Here is a 25,124-nt window from a genome sequence, read left to right as displayed (position 1 = left end):
GTCTAAAGGCATGCCTAAAGTCACACTGCTCTTTAAAGGACAGAATTTGTTCTTGAATCCTGGTCTTTGTCTCTTCATCCAATTCTCCTCCCACTCTCTGAGGCTTCTTATTAATACTCTTCTATGGGCTTTAATTTTCTGTTACTTTCGTCTGAGTTTGGATGAGAAAATATTTTCTTTATCCATGAGGTATATATTTTACATTTTGAGACAAGATTCCTTCAAGTTTTACAATAAACAACTGGAGATGTGAAACCCTTTAGTCATCCCATATGAGGAAGGTAAGTTGTATAATTAGAATTGACTTGACCTAATGGTCCAAGATGATGTTCTTATTACTAAAGACAATGGGCATTGTCTGGAATGTATTAATTACAATAAAACCTCTCTTACGGGAGCTTATGATTTAGATGAAATATTATTCATCCTTTCATCTCTTTCTTCAAAGTTCTCAAAAACTTATGATCAAAATGTGTATTAACATATTGGGGAACAAGGAAAAGAAGTTTGTGCAAGCAAAGAAACCATTTGCTTTCAAGACCTGCATTTTTGAGTTGCTGAGAGATCTTCGTGGAGTAATGATGGCAATTCTAAGACATCATTAGAGGAGGACCTAGACATGGGTTTCCTTGAAGTGAGGTTTAATTTTCTCTGAACCATACCCACTCTCTTGGGCTAGTATCCCTACGTCCTATCAAAGGTTAGAGATGCAGTTGGGAACCATGAAACATGGAAATGTAATTGGTTCCATGATTTTGGCCACCTGAGTACCACATATTAATTAGTTTCAAATATATTTTGTCATGACAGTCCACATATAAGATGCATTTATTAAATCATTTTAAGCTGTCTTCCCTAGGGCACACAGAAGCTTGTACGTTATCTATTTCTTTAAGAAGCTGATGATCCAGTTAAGACGTAGCCTGTTCCTATTCCAGTCTATGTATAAATTATTAGTAACGGGGACTTCAGAGATTGTCTAATATTACTTCCTATTTCACTAAATAGAAAAGAGAGGTCAAGGAAGCTTAAAATGAACTTTTCTAAAGACATCTTGTTTGTTAATGACACGAAAGGAACAAATGGAAAATAATTTCAGCAACATTAACTGCATGTGACTTCTAAATTGAGTGGCTCAGACTGCAGTGCTATGGTATTTCAGAGGTAAGCAGTGACTTGGGAGCGATAAGGAAATGGTGTCATGGACATGGCTGAAATCAAAGATGGACACTACTTAGTTATGCAGAGGAGAGAAGACTGGAAGGACTGTCCTTTTCCTACTCTTTACTGTGGCAGATTCCTGTTTGGCAAATTCTTGTTCATCCTTCAAGGCTCAGTGGCGCCTTTCTGAACCATTTCTGGAGATCAATCATCCTGTCCACTGTGCCTCGATAGCCCTTGGTACACATTTGCATGATATGAACTGCAACATAACTGCTCTATGTGCATCTTCACTGTTGGGATACAGGTCCACCATTGAATCTGTGATTGCTAGAACACAGCACATAGTTAATTAATTGTATAATAGGATTAGAAGAACAGATGTCGTGATGCCGATTATTCATTTTGAGGACAATATGATGAGTGGTGCATGCATATTAAGTTTTTGGAAATGTGATTAGATAAAGATCAGAATGATCCTATGGAATCATGTCTCCAAGAAACAGGATACTTCATATTGAAGACTATGAATTTATGCAATGGAAACTAGTTTTTTTGCTGTTTAAAATATTTTAGGTTAAAAAACCTTTTGGCTTTTGAACAGAGGAGTAATATGGTGGAATTTAATGTGCATATGACTCGGTTAGGAATCGTGTTACAATGCAGAATGCTTCAGTAAGTCGGGGTGGGCCGTAAGATGCTGCATTCGTAACAAGCTCACAGGTGCTGATACTGCTGCTCAGAGAACCATACTCTGGTTAGCAGGAGCTTACTGTGATCAATAGAAAAATAGATATTTTTTGTTAAATCCTGAGTTTTGCCTTTTCGTAATTTACTTATTCTATTCACCTGCTTTTGGCTATAAAGCATGCCTGTCTCTTTCCCTCTTTGAAACTTAGGCTTTAGACTTTTTTTTTTTTTCATTTTTAACTTGCTTAGTCTTCTGTTTTTTAAGTAAATTGCTGGGCAATATTGCCACCTACTGGCATGAAAAATTGCTTTTTTTCTTTATATATAATATTTTACTTGTGTAAGGACAACATTTTGAAGGAATGCATTGGGATGAACATATGTAAGGACTGCTTCTATGTCTTTCTTTTAAGAAATTCCATATTTTAAAACTCTTTAATTTTTTTCTAAATTGATACTTTTTTTTGTACATACTTATGGAGTACATATGCTATTTTGATACATTTATGGCATGTATAATGGGTATTTAGCACATCTATCACCTCAAACATTTGTCATTTCTTTGTGTTTGAAATATTTCAAATCTTCTAGTTATTTTGAAAGGTACGATATACTGTAGTTTAGTATAGTCACCCCACTGTGCAAACACTAGAACCTATTTCTTCTATGTAATTGTATGTTTGTACTCACTATCCAACCTCTGGTCATTCCCTGCCCCCACCACACCCTTCCCAGCCTCTGGTAAGTGTCATTCTACTCTCTACCTCTGTCAGATCCACTTTTTTAGCTCCTCTACATATGAGTGAGAGCACGCCAATTTTTATCTTTCTGTGCCAGGTTTATTTCGCTTAACATAATGACCTCCAGTTCTATCTTTGTTGCTGCAAATGACAGGATTTCATTCTTTTTTATGGTCAAAGACTATTTCATTACATATATGTACCACGTTTTCTTTATCCATTCTTCTGTTGATGAGCACCTAGGTTGTTAAATCTCTTCTTTTAAACTTCACAGTAGTTGTCTCTTTGTTTTTCCAACACTCTTAAGGTAGAGATGACACTGGGTGTTTTGCAAAGCTGTAGAGCTTGGTAGCGCTGCTGCTATTGTATTATTGGGATTTGAATTATTTGAGGAATCAGGGACCAAAATTTCAACTCTTTTTCTTTTTTTTTTTGATACGGAGTCTTGCTGTGTCACCCAGGCTGGAGTGCAGTGGCACGATCTCAGCTCACTGCAACCTCCACCTCCTGGGTTCAAGCAATTCTCTTGCCTCAGCCTCCCAAGTAGCTGGGATTATAGGCATGTGCTACCACACCAGGCTAATTTCTGTATTTTTAGTAGAGACGGAGTTTCACTATGTTGGCCAGACTGGTCTGGAATACCTGACCTCAGGTGATCCGCCTGCCTCAGCCTCCCAAAGTGCTGGGATTACAGCACTGCCCAGCCAAGAATTTCAACTTTGAATGCCTCCTTCTGTGGAAAGAGGTAGTAAGTGGAAGATAAAGTTTACTCCGATGCAGTCCCCTCCTGTGTGTGGAAACTTTAGAGTACTGGAGAAGTAGGCCCCCTCCCTTACACTTCTGTTTGCCTTAATGTCAAAACTTAGATTTATCTTTGAGGTCCTGGGCTCATTAGCATATTTCTGAGTTTTATAGAATCCCGTGCTATTTCTCAGTGTTTCCTGCTTTCACACTGTCTCTCCCTCATGTTCTCTCATGACTTTCTCTTCCAGTGACCTAGACTTTAACTTCAGGGTAAAGCAACGTTCTGACCTCTAGGATGATTCTAGCTGATCATTCCCCAGAGCCGAGGGATCCAGACCCTGGCTTTGCACGCTGTTGGTTGTGGAATCCTAGGGTAGAGGTATGGCAGGAGTTGGATCCTTGGATTAAAGGCCCCAGGTCTTTATCAGTAGGGTGATCGGGGAAGAGGTATCCAGTCTGTGGACAGACTCATGCCAGCTGAGTTTACACCACCATCTGGGAATAGGCTTTCTCAGACTAGGGCCACCCTTCCTAAGTTGGGGGCCAGTCACATCAAGGTGGGGAGAAGAGGAAGACAGAAAGAGTAAATAACTTCAGATGAGAAATTTTAGTCCCAAAACTGTTTCTAAATAATTGGACAAACAACTTTAATGAAGTGGTTACTTTTCTGCAGTACTGGAAACTTTGCAACCGAGTAATAATTCAAGGATAATTATGTTTAGATAAAAGTTTAGCTCCTAAGGTTTAGAGTAGGCAGGGAAGAGGGCAGAGGGCAGTCAATAGATGAGGACACTTGTCAAAATCTAACCTCAAGATCTTCTTGTCCAGCTAGCCTCAACAGATGGAATTAAAACAACCAAATGATGAATCTATGGAAAGTCCTATTTCTGAAATCATAATATTGGTGGGAGAACTGGGCAGCTAAGTCCCAAACTAGCCCCTGTGATAGGTCTGGCTCCTTAGTCTGTAGCCAGAGTGATGCATAAAAAAAAGTCAGTTTGGAGAAAAAAAAAAAAAAAAAAAGGGTGGTCTGAATCTCTTAATTAAGACTTTTCAATGACTCCTTGTTTTCTATAAATCCCAAGCTCTGAAACTTCTTCATCTATTTGGGGTGGAAAGAAAGAGTTAACTCTACTCATTTTTCAAGACACATTTCAGATATTTTACTTACAATGCCTTCTAATCTCTCAACTTGGGCTAAGAGTGTTTCCTGTGGGCACTCATCCTCCTCAGCAGACATCTGTATCAGAGAAGTTCTCATCTTTAGTGAATTAATTTATTTTGTATTGCTCTCCTTCCAGTAGATTCTGAGATCCTGATGGTACACATGGACAGAGTAGGGGCCCAATATGTATTATTGAATAAATGAGGCATTCTGTTTGGATTGTTTGAAGCAGTTTGAAATAATTATGTCTTAAGCCCTTCCTCTCATTAATGTATTTTTCTCAGGCCTTTCTTATTATCTGGGCAGTTGTTCTTTCTGTAATGTAGACAATGCCTGCATGATATAAACCAAGACTTAGTAACATAGCAGAGTTTCAGCCTACACTAGAGTTATGGTGCTTTGATGAAGATTGATGTGCTGTTTGAACGGATCAATTCTTGATAGCTTCTCCACACCCCCAACAACTGTCATTATGTTTTCCTTTATAAATAATGCACAGAAGTTCCTTCTGAGAGCAAGATCATCTCTGTCTTGTTCATCTGTGTATTTCTCTGTATTCTCTTACCTAAAACTGTGCCTGTCACATAGTAGGTGAATGAATGACTCTTGTTAAATCCAGCCACTTTTTGGGAATTTGTATTCTCCTGTTGCACTCCCTCGCCAGTACCTGCTGCTTGGAAGAATAATGTTCTTTTCACTCCTTAGGAATACCCATTCTTATAATATCTAAAAAAGTTCTGTGGTCAGTGAGGTGTATCTACAACAGCATGCATGGATTGGGATTGGCATATAAGCTGTTTTTTTCTTTCATTTAGAGAAAATTAGACTCTTGCACAAAAGTTGCAGTTTTTGTGTTTGGCATTCGTGATAACTATGAGAGTGTTGGAGACTTGTTAGTGAGTGACAGGTGTCTAAATGAGCAGATTTAATCCTACTATTGAGGAAGAAACGAATTACTCTTCTCCTGGTGAATTAATATTTGTCTAACCATTCAGTTACATTTAATAAATTACTTCTATTAAAGCTTTAAAGTGACTTAACCTAGAGGTAACAGCAGAGTTAATAGAATTCATTTAAATGTGTGAGCTAGAACTTTGTTTCTCTACCCACTAGGTGGAGCATTTTTTCAATGCTTTCTTTTAGACACTTACCATTTTTGGTCATAAATACCATATTTTGGAAAGAAGATTACTTTTCAAAAGATGTAGTCATATCGTGCCTGAATGTCAACTTCAACAGGGTAGCCATGTCTGGCTATGCAAATTATCTCTACACGATTGCAAGGATGTTATTCCAATAGATTGCAATAGAAATGGCACCTCTGCGGCCACTCAGACCTTTTAGAGAAATTCAAGTTAAGGAAAACAATCTCTCAATGCCTTTTATTTTTATTTTTGGGAAGATGTTAATTAACTAGTAATGTTTGCATGATAGGGAGGCTGAAACTGAGATGTGCACCCTCCTATGACAAAGGTGGAAAACATCACCAATTCAAACTACTCTAGGAATCTAAAACTGAACACAAAATTTTCTTTTCTTTTTTTTTTTTTGAGATGGAATCTCTCTCTGTCGCCCAGGCTGGAGTGAAGTGGCATGATCTCGGCTCACTGCAAGCTCTGCCTCCTGGATTCACGCCATTCTCCTGCCTCAGCCTCCTGAGTAGCTGGGACTACAGGTGCCCACTACCACGCCCAGCTAATTTTTTTTGTATTTTTAGTAGAGACGGGGTTTCACCGTGTTAAGCAGGATGGTCTCAATCTCCTGACCTTGTGATCTGCCCACCTTGGCCTCCCACAGTGCTGGGATTACAGGCGTGAGCCACCGCACCCGGCCTGAACAAAGAATTTTCTAGCAAGTCAGTTGGAAATGTTTTATAAATTAGTTGGTCATTAAAATAACTCCTGTGTTACCTATTAAACATAAAAGATTATTCAAGATAATCCCAAACATACTTCATAGCAAGGCTCAGCATGAGAAAAGGGAAAATGATCCAGTATTTAGTGTGTATATAGATCTAAATCTGCTTGAATTTGATAGGGAGCAAAATATGTCATTTGGTGAAACTGAAGGATTCGTTGTAATTATTAGATAGAGTGTGATTCCTAAAATTATAGCAAGCCCATGATAAGGCAGAACTTTCAAATTACAGGTTTGGCTGGTACATGCAACAAAAGACCTGCATTGGCCTATGTAACAACAGGAGTAACAATGTGATAATTATAAGCTACACTTTACAGCTCACATTCGCAAGTATAATTTAATGAATAGATTAGCAGGCTGCAAAAAAGAAAAGGATTAACATTAACAAAGGTCTGTTTTGTGCCACATACTGTGCTAGATAAGTGATTGATTTAATTCTCGTATTCACCCTGGAAAGTGGACATCCTTTCTATTTTGTATACTGCATTTCTGCAGGGTTATAAATGCTCGTGATTACTCAGAACACTGAAGTTAGTTTGATCTCAAATCTCATACTATGTTTTCTATACTAGGATGACTCTTAAATGCAGTTTATTAGTTAAACAAACCTAGGAATATTTTAAGAAAGAGCAATTATGATATCTACTAAAACAACAATATTATGAGCAATACACTCGGCTCAACTGCTCAAATATTATTTGCTATGGGTGACAAAATGGGGCATTCTGCTCATTTTTAAAGCTCTTTTGGTATTGCTTGATAAAAAGATTCTTCTTGAATTTCTTGTTTGCTCAATCCACTTTAAAAATGATCTCTAAAGTGACCTTATGTCTGCTATAATGATGATCTCTATAAATGTCACAGTTACTTAAAATGCCCCAAAAATGTTCATGTGAGAGAGAAGTGTTTGGCTTAAACAAACCGGTATAGCCATGGAGATTGAAAATGTCAAAGTAAGCTGTGATCTTACTAAGGAAGTTTTATATATATATAAAATAACTGGGAGCCTGGGATACTTTTGCTTCAGTTAGAAAACAGTATTTCTATAAAATTATATTGGCCAGGCGCAGTGGCTCACGCCTGTAATCCCAGCACTTTGGGAGGCCGAGACGGGTGGATCATGAGGTCAGGAGATCGAGACCATCCTGGCTAACACGGTGAAACGCCGTGTCCCCTAAAAATAAAAAAAAAAATAAAAAAAAAGTCCAGGTGTGGTGGCGGGTGGCTGTAGTCCCAGTTACTCGGGAGGCTGAGGCAGGAGAATAGTGTGAACACGGGAGGTGGAGCTTGCAGTGAGCTGAGATCATGCCACTGCACTCCAGCCTGGGCAACAGAGCAAGTCTCCGTCTCAAAAAAAATAAAATAAAATAAATACATAAATACAATTATATTAATACTTAGCTAATGCTGCCCATATTTTATATTATACAGACAATAATCTGCGCAATAAAGTGAAAATTAATGTCAAATTACATAGGTTCACTAATAACTTTTCTGTATGGATTGTCATACATTAATGATAGTAAAATAAATATTATTCATTAAGGGCTTACTGCATTTTAAACACTGTAATGTACTTCTAAAAAATTATGGCTTTTAATCCTTGCAACAAGTCTGCAAACTGGGTATTCTTGTCTCTGTGTCAAAGAAAAGGTGGGTTGAGCTAAATGAAGTTAAGAAACTTGCCCAGAGTTACGTAGGTTAGGTAAACATCTAGCCTGACATTCAACCTACGTATATCCATGACCAAAGCTGGTGATTTTAACTACACTTCTGTACTGCTTATAATTAGATATTATTTTATTTACTTATTCATCATTCATTCACTCAGTCATTTTTATTTTTTGAGACAGGGTTTCACTCCTATCACTCAGGCTGGAGTGCAGTGGTGTGATCTCGGCTCACAGCACACTCCACCTCCTCGGCTGGGACTAAAGGCATGCATCACCACACCTGGCTTATTTTTGTATTTTTTGTAGAGACAGGATTTTTGTCATGTTTCCCAGGCTGGTCTCAAACTCCTGGGCTCAAGCGATCCACCTGCCTCAGTCTTCCAAGGTGCTGGGATTACAGGCATGAGCCACCATTCCCCATGTATTATTTTAAATAAAAGGATTGATTTTTTAAATGAGCAGTGGGAAATTTCTTCCTATTATTGCCTTTTTGTGTATTTATTTTTTACAGGGAACCAAAGTCCTGCAGATGTTCATGTGGTACCTGAATCCACGGCAAGTCTTTGATCTTTCTCAGGAAGGGCCAAAAGATGCGTAAGTCTGGAAATATTCTCCATGGTCCATAAGTATTTTAGGCAAGTGAGCACTTTCTGCTTCGTTATCTGATTACCTTGTGAGGTATTTCCTGACCGTCTGTCATCTACTTTCTCATCTGTATCTCCTTCCTTTAAAACGTCATCTAAAGTTCTCTCCTACTCTTTCTTGGCTTAGTTCCCTTCAAAACATATCTTCTCAGCTATTAATTCAGGATACGTCTAGTGTGTTTGTTACTTACATGTGTGTAACTGTAGACTGTTCTCCACAAATCTGTGAATTGAGAAAGGACCCATTGTTTTTCTATTTCTTCATGTACAACTTTGGAGATGCACATTAGTGGGAGTGTAAATGTATGTCTGTGGAGGGTGGAGCCATATTTGTTTACAAACATTTGAACTGAAAAGAGTGTGTGTGTGTGCGCACACGCGTGTGTCTGTACGAGAGACAGAATCAATTGATTATACCTGAGGACTCTGCACAAGTGTGGGGAAGACATATTAATTCCTGCTCAATCCCTTTTCTGAGCGTCTCAGAAATCTCATTCCCTGCTTTTGTTAGAAGTGTTTAAAACAAACTCTAGATTGTAGGTGACCCATATCCTGTTTCTCCCCTTTGGTGGAGAGGCACACAGTGGAAAAGACCAAGGACACTTCTGCTGTTCTCTGTCTCCCTGTTTTAAATTCATGTACTAGGATAGTTCAGATGTTATCTGATAAATGTTAGAACACAAGGATACCATTTATTTTTTAATAAGTAACAATGTCAGAGGAATAGGTGATTTCTAGATAAATAGTATTATTGTATAAAATGGATGAATTACTTATTTTAAGCATGTAGGAGATTAGGAAATATTAAAATTAATTTGTTATTTTCTTAATGTATAAATTTCTTTGCCAGTTGAGTTTGCTGCAAGATTCTTTCTCTGTCCCTATAACACACACACACACACACACACACACACACATACACACCCCATATATTTATTTTCTATATTGTGCTAAGGCAAATCTGCTATCCTGGGATGTGCCATTTTAGGAGCTTATTTTCTTAAGATTTTATCACTTTAGTTAGACCCTAGAGAGACACTTCAGAGGTCACCATAAAGAATATGGTAGGACAGGAAATATTTTCAGAAGAAACCCGTATTTTGTGATTTAAATAGGTGATATTTTCTCAATTACAACCTCTCACAGCTTCACCTAAGCAAAAGATTTAGCAGGAGCAGTGTCACTGCATTTTCCTGAGAGCCAAGAGGAAAGACAAAATGATCTTATTTCAAGCAGGGAAGTTTGAAATAAAGAAAAATCAGTCAATCTTCCCACTTTGGGTTGGAGGTAAAAGTGGTGTGTAAGTGACTCAGCTGAGAGACAGGCTAAATGGAATCGTAGATGTGATAGTAATGATAATGGGGAAGCCTCCCCATCTCACTGAAAAAGATTTCTTAGGATTAAGAGTAGAAAGTGTAAGTTAGAAAAAGTAAATACACCCAGGGAAAGCTAATAAATATAAAGAGGGGATATATAAGGACTATTGATTATCAATTAATGAGGATTTTCTTGGGGAAAGGAGAAGAGGAAATGATGGGAAAAGAGAAAGAAGTCAAAACTAATGAGAAAAATAATGTTGACATGTAATAGAAGTTATGGGAAATAAAACTAGGACATTCTAAAATCCCTTAAATTCTAACATTGAATTATTCATTCAAAAATAATGTCTGATGCCTACACCTGTTCCACTTGTGGGAGTCATTCCTCCTGTGGTTACTTGGGAACTGTGATAGCATTGTCATCCTCACGATCATACATTTTCTCCAGTGGACACCGCCCCTACCCATGTTGTCCTCTGCTTTCTCTCTGCTCTAGCCAGTGAAATGTTCTTTTGTTTACTTTTTCTTCTATTTCCTCTACAGGCTTGAATTGTATAGGAAAGTACCAAATCTGCGAATTCTGGCCTGTGGTGGGGATGGAACGGTAGGTCCCTGAAAGAGAATCCAGTTCTCTGCCAATTCTGTCTTTCTTATTGTTTTCTTGTGCCACTTCTTTTTATTCATTGCCCAGTCTTTCCAATCCCCTAACACACATAGATCTCTCAGGTGAATCATAGCCCTTAAGAGTAACAAAGGACTTTGTTGTTGTCCTTATGAATACATACTTGATCGTTCTAATGTGTGCTTCACTCCCTCAACTGTGCTGTATTCTTTCCTGTGCCATGAAGTAAGGATGTGGTCAAATCATTAAAATGAAGATTATAGATAAATTCCTTCTAAAATATAAGCTGACCTGTTCCCTTTTTCTTTTCCGAGACGGAGTCTCGCTCTGTCGCCCAAGCTGGAGCGCAGTGGCGCGATCTCGGCTCACTGCAAGCTCCACCTCCTGGGTTCACGCCATTCTTGTGCCTCAGCCTCCCGAGTAGTTGGGACTGCAGGTGCCTGCCACCACGCCTGGCTAATTGTTTAGTAGAGCATGGGTTTCCCCGTGTTAGCCAGGATGGTCTCGATGTCCTGACCTCGTGATTCGCCCGCCTTGGCCTCCCAAAGTGCTGGGATTACAGGCGTGACCATTTACTCTTAATAATTTGGTCACAGTAGGGAGAAATACGTGGACACAATTGAATTATTACATTTTTTTACTAGTGGGACTAAAACTCAGAATACTGACTGTTGTTTTGCCTTAAAGATTATTCATTGGTCCTATTTATATTCTTTTTTGTTGATATATTTTACATGTATATGGACTATGTGTGATATTTTGTTACATGCATAACGTGATATTTTGTTATATGACATTATATGTATAATGTCAAGGTTTGGAGGTATCCATTACCTAGATTATCATTTCTGTGTGTTGGGAACATTTCAAGTTCTCTTTTCTAGCTACTTTGAAATATATAATACATTGTTGCTGACTGTACTCACCCTACTCTGCCATTGAACATTAGAACTTATTCCTTCTATCTGACTGTATGTTTATATTCATTTATGAAAAAAATGTGGAATTGGGCTGAAGGTTAATATCATGGATATATTTTCTCCTGTTTATTATGCATCATCTGTTTTCTTCATTTGGCCTCTACTTATAGTGATATATTTAACAAAGTAAAGAATTGAGAATCATGACATTTAGATTGTGTTGTCTGGTTCTTTTTCTTCTGGATTTGGAATCTGATCTCATAGGATCTACGACTGTATTATGAACTATCTTTAGCTTTTCTCTAATTTCCCTAATTAGAATGTTTTATTTTCAAAGGTAGCAACAAAATCTTCAAATACTATCTCTCTTAGCACATAAGCACTTAATGTAGGGTTGGATACACATTATATACCAATAAATGCAAAAACAATGAAATAGCACTGTGATTTTTATTGGTCTTTCAGATACTCTGTGGAGAGTAAAAACAATGTTCAGTTGGGACAAACAGTCTTTATCTTTCTTCAAGGTTTATATTACACAATATTAGTTTATAAAATTCATTATAATGTCTTACAGCAAAGAAGCCAAACCTATTTAACTTTTTAAAATCCAACGGTTTTCAAAATTATTTGACCATGGAATTTTTTTCCCACACAATACAAATTTTCAATTGATTTTATTGTTCTGGGGAGATATATTTAAGGGATGTGCTAGGACAAAATTTCCCAACTTTCTTTAGTGAGAATTGCATCCAAATGAACCCTCTGAGGATGGATATACTGTGTCCTTCCTAACTCAAGCACCCCCCAGCTTAGTTGTCTTTAATGAAAGGGTAAACTCATTGTGATTCTTTACCATACCCATAGTTATCTTCCTTATTTTAGCATCTACTTGCCTTCTCATATGACTTCAGATGTCACTCACATCTTTTCTCCTTTTCTAAACCTCAGTGACAAAAACAGGTAAGTTGAGGATGTCGTCCTTCCTCTTTCTTAACTCAAATTCATATAAGCTACGCATAACATCCCCAGATTTGGACTTCTTTTTGCCTTGGGTGCTCCACCTCCCAGGCCTCCCCTTCTCCATGGAACTTCCCATTCTACCTCTCCCTCCCTCATTCTGTCTCCTTTCCTCTTCCTTTTCTTTTTTTATTCTTTCCTTTTTTTTTTTCTGTCACTCAGGCTGGAGTGCAGTGGCACGATCTCAGCTCACTGCAACCTCTGCCTCCCAGGTTCAAGCGATTCTCTTGCCTCAGCCTCCTGAGTAGCTGGGACGATAGGCATGTGCTACCACACTGGGCTAATTTTTGTCTTTTTAGTAGAGATGAGGTTTCACCATATTAGCCAGGATGGTCTTGATCTCCTGACCTTGTGATCCATCCGCCTTGGCCTCCCAAAGTGCTGGGATTACAGGTGTGAGCCACGTGCCTGCCTGTCTTCCTTCTTCACTCAGCAGATATGTGGAGGAAGCACTGTGCTAGGTCATGTAGTATTGAGATATTCTCTGCAATTAGATGAATATTTGAAAGTATGGGATTCCAATGAATAAAGGATAAAGAGGAAAGACAGCCAATTCCACACACTTGTGAAACCTGTAATTATGGGGTCTGAGCCAAAGTCCAAAAGGAAAATAAATGAAAAAATAGAAGAATAGGACAACCACCAGTCTGTTCTGGCAAGTAAACAAACCAGAAAAGGAGTTTCAAGAAAGAGGCAGTAGTTAACACTTTTAAGGAGAGACTGAAAAGTTACCATTGCATATGGAGTTTCAAGAAAGCAGTTTCAATAGAGTATTTGGGGTAAAACCCAGAATGATGAGTAAGTGAATGTTGGTACAATCTTAATAAATCCCTAATGGCCAGATCCCATTACAGTCTCGAATGTCTGTGATCTCTCTGATGCCATTGTCAGCCTCCTGACGTGTAGACTACCTACCTCTACTTTTCATATCCAGTCTTTTCAAGCAACTCTTCATTAATGATACCGTAATTTATGAGTATTCCGTAAGGGTAACTAATTTTTTTAATGTGGTAGGTACTTTTTCCTCTTAGGGACATTATCTATATTTTAACTTCTGTTTTTACCTCGTGTGATGTAATTCACAAATGTACTAGTCATTTACACTTGGGTGCCCCATGGCCACTTGCATTCAGCATGCCTAAAATAAAAGTAGTACGTTTACCCTAGAGTTGGTGCATTTAAACTAATTATTTTTGTCAGTGGTAACATCTGTAGTTAAAATACTCAGAATCAAGACTTGGCTTATCTTGTACCTTACGTAAACCCAAGTTTAGTTTACCTTGTTAGAATAAGATGTTTTGTGAAAAACTTGGGGTATATGAAATGTTTATCATGGCATGTGATTGATATTTTTTTGTTTTGTGAGTTTAGAAAATGAAACTTTTAATTGTGATTGAAGGCAGAGTTTATATAGAGGAAACAGCCTGAGGAATTCATGACGAAAACTGCTGGCTTTAGGCAAGCGGAGTGTAATTCTGAATTCAGGTATATATTTGACATAAGGTATTTAGCCTTTAGTCAGTGAGCACATCTATCACTGTAGAAGCTGGCAGAATGCTGCCAGCAAAGTGACAAAGCTCGGGGAGAAATCAGAAATTAAATATTGTTGACTGACTAGGATGAGGCTGTATTACCCCATAACCAAATTAGTTTAAATAAAGAGTATTATTTAAGATATAGAAAGTATTATTTAAGGTATAGAAAGTTTTCACTACTTTGGAAAAAAGTTCTTAGGCTTCAATATTAGCTACTTTAATTGTATGTTATTTAAAAACTACATGAAAGGCCAGGTGTGGTGATTCACGCCTATAATCCCAGCACTTTGGGAGGCTGAGGTGAGCACATCACTTGAGGTCAGGAGTTTGAGACCAGCTTGGCCAACCTGGTGAAACACCATCTCTATTAAAAATACTAAAATTAGTTGGGCATGGTGGTGCATGCCTGTAATCCCAGCTACTTGGGAGGTTGAGGTGGGAGAATCACTTGAACCCAGGAGGTGGAGGTTGCAGTGAGCCAAGATTGCACTACTGCACTCCAGCCTGGGTGACACAGTGAGATTCTGTCTCAAAAACAAACAAACAAAAGAAAACAAACAAACAAAAAAACCCGAGGGAGCAGAGGGATACATTCCCCAATAATACACTTGGAAGTAACCTTTGGCAGGTTCCTTAACCTCTTTTGAGACTTTCTAAATCTACAAAGAAATGCATTCAGATCTCTAAGGTTCTTATAGCTGTAGCATTATAGTAATATAGGCTATTGTTCAAGATAACTTTAATGCAAGCCACATTTGTACAATTTTGAATTTTCTAGAAGGTACTTTTAAAAAAGTAAAAAGCAAGTGAAATTATTTTATAATATATTTTATTTATCTAAAATAGTATCATTTCAATATGTGTTAATTTATAAACATTAAGATATTTTATGTTCTATTTGTACAGTCTTCAAAATCTAGCCTACATTTTATACTTACAGCAGCACATCCAATTTGGATGAGCTATATTTGAGTGCTGGATCACCACATGTGGCCAATGGCTGCTGCGTTGGGCAGTGCAGGTGTAGTCTCTTTGTTACTGGCTTGCACAATTCAGAGGATGTCTCATAGTTACAGCTGTCAGATGGTCTGATTCCATTTTCAGATCTCTTGGCTGCAATAAAATTCAGCTAACTCAAGAATGATCTCAAACCTTCATGTTTGTAAATGAGAAATAACCTGTCCTTGGTCATGTGATAAATTTGTATTTTCTCACTTCCTTGGCCACGTTGGCACCTATTCAACTCCCAGTGGCTGTCACCCTGCTGAAATATTGACAAGCACATGAACTGATCTCCTGAGGCTCAGGTACCCTCATTATGGCTCCTTAAGGTGTGACCTATGGTCCCTATCTATCTGGCTCCTGACTTTGGTGAACTTGGCTGGATCTGCAAGTCCACCTTTAAACATTTTAATTATTTCCAAAAGGCCTGACGTTAAATTGACTCCAGCCATCCACTTCATGCTTACTTCTTGTTCTATTGGCTTCTCTAGACGAAAAGACATCCAAAATGGTAGGCATCCCCATGCCCTGACCCACCACAGCTAATGCAAAGAAAGAAGTATTATTTTCCTTTAATCGATATGGACAATCTCTCATCCTAAGCCCCTTTCCTCATTCATCCTCAGCCTAGTCATATTTCATAGTCTCTCATGAGTAAGCACACAGTGTACCCTCAGTGTGGATTCTATATTGTTTCAAGAAAAGGTCATATTCTGACTTTTATCTTGATTTCTTTTGGGCTAATTTTAAGCACATTTCTTTTAACACATGTTGGCTTTATTAAGTGCAAACATACATTAAAGTATCAAAAGGAGGAATCATCATGCACATATTCAAAAGGGTCCCCCAGTCATCCAATACTGTGTGGTCATTTTCTTTCGGAGTTCACCAAAACTCTTCTTTTCCTTTGATTTCACAAAGTGAGTGTCCTTCACTTTTTGGCCTGCATGTACTACAAGGCAGTGCAACGTGCATCTGTTTTGTTGGAAGAAAATATCAGTTCACTGTCATCTTCACCCTTCATCCACCCCTCATGTTATTATACTGCAGAATGAAAATATTGCTCGAAATGCACTTGGTAAACATTCAGTGACAACTAATGCTAAAAACGACCAGATGGTGGCAGCATTGACCAGCTGCTGCTGTGCATGGCTGCTCAGGGACAAAGTGGAGGACCTGGTGTTCTCAGTCTGTCAGCCCTGCTTTTCCTAGGAAGGAAGGAAAGAGCTTTGCAAGCTGGGACATCATTAGGCCCAATCGGGATAACTTTCTTCAATTCTGGTGGAAAATATACCAAGTGCAATATGTCGCAATTAATTAAATAATTGAATTGAAAGGGTGCTAGGTGAGCTGGTGGAGATGATTTGGGAAAATGCGAAAGCCGTGGCTGAGTTCCTGCCCATGGAACCTTTCAATGTGCAGTGTGGACTTCAGGTGGAAACAGGTTCTGGATTACTGTAAAGACAGAGCTTCCAGTAACAGCTTTAAGATCTTTTGTAAAGTTTGTCTCTAAGGACAAAGACACAGATTGTTTCCCAAGATTATTTTTATGTCTCCTGCTATTGTAAGTGTGTATTTGTTTCCATTTTGTTTTTTGTAGCCCCTTTTTACTCAGGGCAGCTCTGCTTTTACTGTTCTTTATAGTCTGCAAAAGAAAGGCTTCCTGATTTGATGGCAGCCAAAGGTGGGGCTGATTTGCAAACTCAGGGCTCAACTTTAAGTGGAGAAATGGGAAGAGGACATTTTGCTTCTAGGAAACCGGGCCTTTGTTGATGAAGTGAGAAAAGAGGAAGAAAAATCTAGCTGAGTCACAGTAGCTAATGTTAGTTTAGCATTTCCTGTTTGTCAGGCACTAGCTAAGCAGTGTCTACACATGAGTTGATGAAACAACTCTAAAAGACAGACATTATTATTACTTTTGCTGTACAGATGTGAGAGGAGCTTGGAGAGATTAAATGACTTGCCTAAACTCACCAGCCAGTTTGTGGTGGGGCTGAGCTCCCTGCCGCTCAGTGCCCCACACTTCTGCGCTCTGCTGTCTTCCGGGGACACCGGCTGCTGGGGAGTGCTGATGGAGCTGCTGGCTGAGAAAAACTATTCGGGAGCTGTGGAGGGGCGATATAGACCCACCTCAGCCAAAGAACTATTAGCCTAATGTCGGTAGTCTGTGGAAGAATTTCAAGACAAAACAAAATCTGTGCTGTGAAAGGCAGGAGGCCTTTGATGACTCCAAGGGTGATGGAATGATGAAATGCAAGCTTTTCTGCTTATATTCAGGAGACAATGACATATTTGATCATTTGGCTACAGAAAAAAGGAGACAGAATCTATCTGGTTCATAAAGCAAATCGATTGATGAGAGGCAAAGCACCTTTACATTCACACCCTGTGTACTTGTCCTTTTCTGCATAGACCAAGGGTAAAAGGAGAAGAGATGGTGAGAAATCCAGGCACCCTGTCGACTCTGCCTTTGTGAGGAATCATAGTTCAGTATCACAAGAACTCCTGACAACCTTCTCTGAGACAACAAACAGGAACACAGCGTAGAAGATTTGAATGAGGGCTGTTAGAAGACAGCATCAGCTGGGCGCCGGGGCTCATGCCTGTAATCCCAGCACTTTGGCGGTGGATCACTTTGAGCTCAGGAGTTTGAGACCAGCCTGGGCAACATGGCAAAAGCCCCCCGTCTCTACAAAAAAATGCAAAAGTTAGCCAGGTGTGGTGACTTGCACCCGTAGTCCTAGCTGCTAGGGAGTCTGAGGCTGGAGAATCGCTTGAGCCCACAAGGTGGAGGTTGTGGTGAGCTGAGATTGCACCACTCCAGACTGGGCAACAGAGTGAAACTCTGTCTCAAAAAAGACAAAAAAAAAAAAAAAAAAAAAAAAGACACAGCATCGATTCATAGAAGTTGTGGGACACGTCACGTACTTCAGAGTCGTTTGGAAATTGTTTGTGTTCCATGGGCAGTGAATTAACCCCTAACGTTCCATCTGTTTTAGTATTAGCATTCCTCCTGCAATGTGAAATTGTTTCTTTGCAAGCTCATCTTCACAGAAAGTTGCTTTATTTGATTTTACTTTTCTATCTCTGAATCACTTTGGTTTCTAGTAATATTGAATTGTTTTTAGGACTTCAGATGACAGCTGGGTTTTTCTATAGATTCTTATGACTCTAGCCTAGGGAGACGACAGGTGTATGTCATTGGGCTTGTGGCAAGTCAGGTCGAGCACTTACCAGAGTGAGGCTTTCCGGGCTTCTTTCAGCCCTAGCAGGTCTCACCTTTCTGTGGGCCATGACCTTAGACTGGTTTTCACGTTCTGCCCTCCTTTCTTCCTCCTGCTGAGGGAGCCTCGCTCCAGGACAGCTTGCTGTCGGTAGGGGAGGCACTTTTGTTTCTCCAAAAGGCAACATCCTGGCTTCCTCTGTTGTTTGCAAGACCAGGAGCCAAGCTGATGCAAGCTTTTACCCCAGCTCTGCCACTTTGTATTTATTTCTGGCCCTTTGAAGCTGTGTCTTTTTTTTTCCTTTTTTCTTTTCTATCATTGTTATGTCTGAGTGAAATGGGATATTGAAAGTGTAAACTCATAGCATTTTCTTTACCCAGAATAGAGAGACATATTTCAAGCGAGCATAAGAAAAATGTCTAATTTAAATCTGCCTGAAAGAAAATGGGCTGACTTGTAAGTACAAATCATAAAGGAGAGGTTGAATGATCGTCTCTTAGAGAAGCTTTAAAGAGAATGCCTTCTTCTTCCTTAATCGGAAGGGGTGGTGAATTAGATTTCTACTAAGTTCTCTTGTGGGTCTGTGAGTCTGGCTGTATTCAGGGCTGTTGGTTCTACAGTTGGTGATCCCAGATGGTGGGCTTTTTCTGAGTGTTTATGTCCTTTTTATGGCCTTTAAGACCCCTTCTTGCAGTTTATTAGAACTGTCTACTTTTACTGTGTTTAATTTGTGCTTTTAGCAGTGCAGAAACAATGTCAAGTACAAACATCAGAACTAATTTAGCATCAGGCATTTTTGTTTGGATGTCAGTAGCAAGCTTTGTTGGTACTGCATGTAAAAGAAGAGACTAAAGAAGCTCTGGGTCAGAATCTAAGGGTCTGTCTCGGAGCAAGTTCCCCAGTTTAGGGAAATGGACAGACTTTTTGACATTTATAGGTCTGGATTTTTAGTTACCACATGGGGTGAACCGTGTGGTCTATCTTTTTAGAAGATAAACACAATTTTAGACATAATTGGTAGACGAGCAAGTTTTACATCCTGGGAAGTCATCTTTGTGGAGGAGAAAGAATTTTAGATGGAAGTCAGGAGAACCAACGTTACCATGGCTCTGACACTTCTAATCATTTAGTCTTGAGAAAATTACTTGTTTTGCACCTCAGTTTATCAATCTTCAAGTTCACTGAATTTGATTAAGCAATGTTTAAGGTGTCTTCATCTCCACAGGTTCTAAAAATCACATGCCACTGCTTCCAGGAGTGTCTGGCCATATCCAGAAGGGGGTTGAGTTCTTTATTTAAAGGTTCCCTACACCTTAGCAGTTAAGGGGTTGGCCACTGGCGTTAGGCATTCCTATTTTTGAATGCCATTTCTATCATGCAAGCCATGTGATAGTAAGGAGGTCACTTACCCTTCCAATTCTCTGTTTCCTTATCTATAAGATGGAAATGAAAATTACGTTAGTATCTATTTTACAGAGAATGTTTTAAAGTTTAATACAAGAATTCATTAAAGGATTTTGCTCAGGCATGGCACATGGAAAGGCATCAGTATGGGCCTGGTACAGTGGCTCATGCCTGTAATCCCAGCACTTTGGGAGGCCGAGGCGGGTGGATCACGAGGTCAGGAGATCGAGACCATCCTAGCTAACATGGTGAAACCCCATCTCTACTAAAAATACAAAAAATTAGCCAGGCATGGTGGCGGGCGCCTGTAGTTCCAGCTACTCGGGAAGCTGAGGCAGGAGAATGGTGTGAACCCAGAAGGCGGAGCTTGCAGTGAGCTGAGATCATGCCACTGCACTCCAGCCTGGGTGACAGATTGAGACTCTGTCTCAAAAAAAAAAAAGAAAGGCATCGGTATGTCCATCTTTGTGTTACTGTGAGCTTCTCGAGAGCAATCTTTCTACCTTATCTGTCACAGTCTAGCTCATTTATCTCTTTATTTTGATTGCTTCGTTATGGGTTTTATATGAAGTAGTGTTCAATAAACGAATGATCTAATATTTTCAAGAAGCATGACTCATACAAATATAGAATGAATACATGTCAAAAAATTTGCTTAACTCTTTAATGAGGGAACCTGCAAGATAGTAAAGCTGATTTATCAGAACTAGAGAAAAAGAATTATGTACTTCATATCGAAATAATTTTTCTAAATTTGATGCAAAACTGATCAAAGTCCTATGAGAGAATAAAACTATAAACTTTAAAGCAATCATCTCTTCTTGACATTTGTGTCTCTATAGGACAGAAATCTATGTTAACCTACAGTTACACAATTCTTAGATAGGTCTGTGAAACACTATTTTAGTATGACATTATAAGGACATTCAAGCTCCTTTTTGCCAGTTCCAAGTTTTGGTCGATTTTTCTAATTAGTTATAAGACTAAACCCAAAGTATTATTTATCTTAGAAAAAGATTAAACAGGTATATGATTCTAGTTTATAAGTATCAATTTCCTGCCTAAACTTATAATAGATACTAGGTCTGTCCATAATTATGTTTTCATAATGTTTCATTAAGGAAAATAGAGGGATATTTAGGAAAACACTATCAATTTCCAAGATGATACTATAGAGGGCAACCATTTAATAAGTACTTACATGGGCCATGCACCATGTTAAGTGCTCTACGTACATTTTAGTTTAATTAGTAAACAGTCGTGTGAGGTACGTATTATTATCCCCATTTTGAAAATCAAGTAAATGAGTCTCAGTGAGGTTAAATAATGTAGTCAAGGTTATGCAGCCAGCATGAGTCAGAATTGAAATTCAGTCTGATCCTGAGTTTTACATTCCCTCCTGTGCCCTGTTATACTACCAAAGTCTTAAACTTGGAGAAATTCACAAACATGTTTCTAGTTAAACACACACATGAATGGTTTTAGTTTTGCTTGTATGATAGAGCATGTGCAAAATGGTCCTTTTTCTTTTAACCATTTTGAAACTGCCAGCGATAAGCGACCTTTCTGTTCCCTACTCACTGAATTAAAACATACATGTTTTAAAGAAAAATAAAATCATTCTGGTTAGCTCTTGGAAGCTTCTGTTTCTCACACTGTTTTCTTTGTAACTTATTTATCTTTCTTATATCTCTTCTGGCCCCCGATCTGCCTGTAGGTGGGCTGGATCCTTTCTATCCTGGATGAACTGCAGCTGAGCCCTCAGCCTCCCGTGGGGGTCCTTCCGCTGGGGACTGGGAATGACCTGGCTCGAACTCTCAACTGGGGAGGGGTAAGAACTGCTCTCGGGGACTGCCCATATCATCAAACAACAAACCGAATTCCAGATCCACTGATGTTCTAATGGAAGCCGGGGGTGGTAACTGCTGCTGTTGTCCAAGGCATAAGTTAGAGTTTGGAATCAAAGTGCCCTTGAGCCCTTATTTGGTCTGGTAGCTTCTTCAGTTTAAACTTATAATCAGCTAGAAGGGAAAGGAAAGCTTAGTATGAGAGAAATAATAGTGGTTAGTATATAGGCCTGCGGCTTTTTGAGGTATCCACTAAAAGATAGTTTGTAAGTTTGGCCTCAAGGCTGTGTGTAAAAGGATCACACAGACTTCAGTTAATCCAGACTCTCAGCCCCAGCTATGATAGCAAATCTGGTTCAACTTTACACGCCTGACTTGGGAGAGTTATGACTTTTTTTTTGAGCATTTTTTTTTTTTTGATTAGTGCCATCAGAGCTTTGGCTGTATAGGTACTTACCTGTCCTTTCCACAATGAAGCCAACTTCAGGCAAGCCTGGGGGAAATTGTTCTGCAGTTGCTAAACAGCCATTTATTTACTTATGTATTTTATAGTACTAAGATAGTAAGAAGGCACAATATATATACATATGCTGTGTATATATACATATACATACACATGTACAGCCCCATCAACTTTTTTTTCTTTTTTGAGACAGAGTCTCGTTCTGTCGCCAGGCTAAAGTGCAGTGGTGAATCTCGGCTCACTGCAACCTCCGCCTCCCAGGTTCAAGCAATTCTCCTGCCTCAGCCTCCTGAGTAGCTGGGATTACAGGTGCCCGCCACCCTGTGCAGCATTTTTTTTTTTTGTATGTTTAGTAGAGACAGGGTTTCACCATGTTGGCCAGGCTGGTCTCGAACTCCTGACCTCGTGATCCACCAGCCTCGGCCTTCCAAAGTGCTGGGATTACAGGCGTGGGTCACTGCGCCTGACCCCTACCAACTTTTTATCTGCTCATAGAAGAGCATTACCTGGGCTGGGCTTTGTGAAAATTATATTCAGATGTTTAGCAGATGTTAGTTGACCTTTGGGCAGATTAATCTTCCACAGGTCTTTTTTTAAAGTAGGCAGTGTAGAAATAAAAAATGTATTTACCTGGGGCAACTAAGGTTATTATCAGTGTTAACTTCTCCCTTCCAAATCAGTGCCTTGAATATTGAGGACAGTCTATCTTGCTGTCAGTAATGGATCTTCAAGGATTAAGTAGCTCCCTAACAGGGCCATTCCTCAATGAGACTTGCCTAAGGTCTTGGGAAGAATGGTGTCTTCCAAGGAGGTCAGGGAGAGGTGATTGAGAGGGAATGTTAATAGACAAACATTGTTAATCCCATCCCTCCTGGATTCTTTCCTTGCCTCTCCAAACACATTTGTTTGGTGTTTCACCCAAATTCCTCTGGTGAGAGCCACGGGGAGTCCTGTTTTTTACTCTGATAAAAGTAGCCATCCAGCCTCCAGTATGACCCTTAATGTGTACCGGTGACTATTGGTTCTTGCTGTTGACAAAAAATATTCCTCAGCTCAAACCAGCCAGAGCTAGTGTTTCTATGATTGTTGTCTCAAATTTACCTCAAGGTGAAAAATTTGCTCTTCAAACCTTGCTAATTACAAAATAAACAGAATATAGCGGCTTGGCTCTTCCTTGCATAAAATAGCATTGGCTTCGCTGTTCTCCACTCTGGACAGCAACGGATATGTTCTCTGATTCCTCAGGGCTACACTGATGAGCCTGTTTCTAAGATCCTGTGCCAAGTGGAAGACGGGACAATTGTACAGCTAGACCGCTGGAACCTCCATGTGGAAAGAAACCCCGACTTGCCTCCAGAGGAACTTGAAGATGGCGTATGTAAGGTTAGAGAGTATTTTGTTCTTCAGAAAGGAGCCCTGGAGCTGAGCTACACGAAATAAATTCCTGGCTGGAGAGTCATGTGCTGGTGAATTCCTATGGGATAATGTGATAGTGTTTGAGTTGATGGCTACTAGGGCTATGGGTATAAGTAGTACCACCTAATGATTCTGCCCCAATGACCTCTAAAGACCTAGATTCCATACCTGCTTCCAAAGCTCAGGGAGCTCTTCCTTGTCTTCAGCCTCTGCACTAGAAAGGCATGTATTCTGTCTTAATCATTCATGTTAGTAGCAAATAACTTATGAGAAGATGAAGAAATATGTTAATTTGGAAGCAATGGGCACTTGTTCTTTCAGTAGAAATACAACCTCCTGAGATTTCAGGCCTGAAATAAAATATATCGTATGTTGAGGAAGTATTAACTATGCCAATTTTATCACTTTGGTGGGACTTGAAGATACCTCAATAAATGTTTTGACTTCATGTTATTTAAAAAAAAAATGACTTTTATTTTAGATTCAAGCTGCATGTGTGCAAGTTTGTTTCATGGACATATTACATGATGCTGAGGTTTGGGATATGATTGATCCCATCACCCAGATAGTGAGCATAGTAACCAACAGGTTTTCAATCCTTGCACCTCTCCTTCCCTCCCCACTGTAGTGGTCCCCAGTGTCTATTGTTGCCATCTTTATGTCCAGACTTCATGTTTTCTTTTAGTGATTGAGCTTTTATTTCAACCAAAAAGCCAACCAAGGGGTGTATTAATAGTTGTGATTAGTACTGTGAGCCTTCAGTTGATCCTTCGGTTCTAAGTTATGGCCTCAATTTCAGATAAATTTGGGAGGCTGCTGAGTAGCCACTTCCCTCATATTACTTTCCACTTTCCTTCTGTGACTGAAGTTTCAAACTCTGTATGTGTCAGAATCTCCAGGTGTGTTTGTTAAAATGCAGATTACAAGGCCCAGTCCCCAGAGATTCTGATTAAGTAAATGCAAGTTAAGGCCCAGGCATCTGGGCTTTAAATAGTATCCCAGTTATAGTGAACCGTGCCATTTATTGAGGCTAAGATTTCATGGATGTTTCAGGCTTATAATAGATAAAACCCCATATCATTTTAGATTTAGATCAAACCAACACCTATTTATTAGCATCCTGATCCTGATCAATTTAATTACATATATTATAATTTAATAGATGTTCAGGTTTCTTACTTGGCTAAATGAGATTAAAACATGTTTTACTCTGTCTTTATGGTTTTTTCACCTAAACTAAGATCCTGAAATTCTGGTAGATTTCTAGTAGATATCATGATTGCTCAGCTGAATTCAAGTTTATAATGTCACAATGTTGTTTGAACAACAAGTATCATCTTGAGATGTGATGCTTTTTTATAATGTGTTTGACTTACAGAAATTGGATAGAAAACAGCTGAAATATAAAGAAGAGTACCATATGGATATTTTAAGTTTCTTTTCCTACTAAACTTGGAATGGTTAGATGTGCAATAGAAATCCATATTTAATTCTCTTTCCAACAGCTTAAGAAATGGAAAGACTTCTTGGTGTAGCCAGGGAACACCAATCCAAATCAATCCAGATAATTAAAGGGTTTTTAAAAAATGGGTTTTTAAAGAGATGTATGGGAAAC

At 39.1% G+C, this 25,124-nt stretch overlaps 1 protein-coding gene across 1 annotated transcript in view; it reads left to right on the top strand.

Annotated features, from left to right (window-relative positions):
- The window catches only part of DGKI (diacylglycerol kinase, iota), a 461,461-nt gene that overhangs the window by 240,281 nt on the left and 196,056 nt on the right, over nucleotides 1-25,124 (top strand). Inside the window, exons 11-14 of the mRNA XM_011941272.1 lie at nucleotides 8,605-8,687; nucleotides 10,600-10,660; nucleotides 21,501-21,614; nucleotides 23,339-23,476. Coding sequence (XP_011796662.1) covers nucleotides 8,605-8,687; nucleotides 10,600-10,660; nucleotides 21,501-21,614; nucleotides 23,339-23,476 — 396 coding nt within the window. The remainder of the gene's footprint in view (nucleotides 1-8,604; nucleotides 8,688-10,599; nucleotides 10,661-21,500; nucleotides 21,615-23,338; nucleotides 23,477-25,124) is intronic.

This window comes from Colobus angolensis, unplaced genomic scaffold, assembly GCF_000951035.1.
Source record: "Colobus angolensis palliatus isolate OR3802 unplaced genomic scaffold, Cang.pa_1.0 Scaffold2, whole genome shotgun sequence".
Lineage (NCBI taxonomy): Eukaryota > Metazoa > Chordata > Mammalia > Primates > Cercopithecidae > Colobus > Colobus angolensis.
Note: the sequence above shows the minus strand (reverse complement) of the source record. Positions and strands in the feature narration are given on the sequence as shown.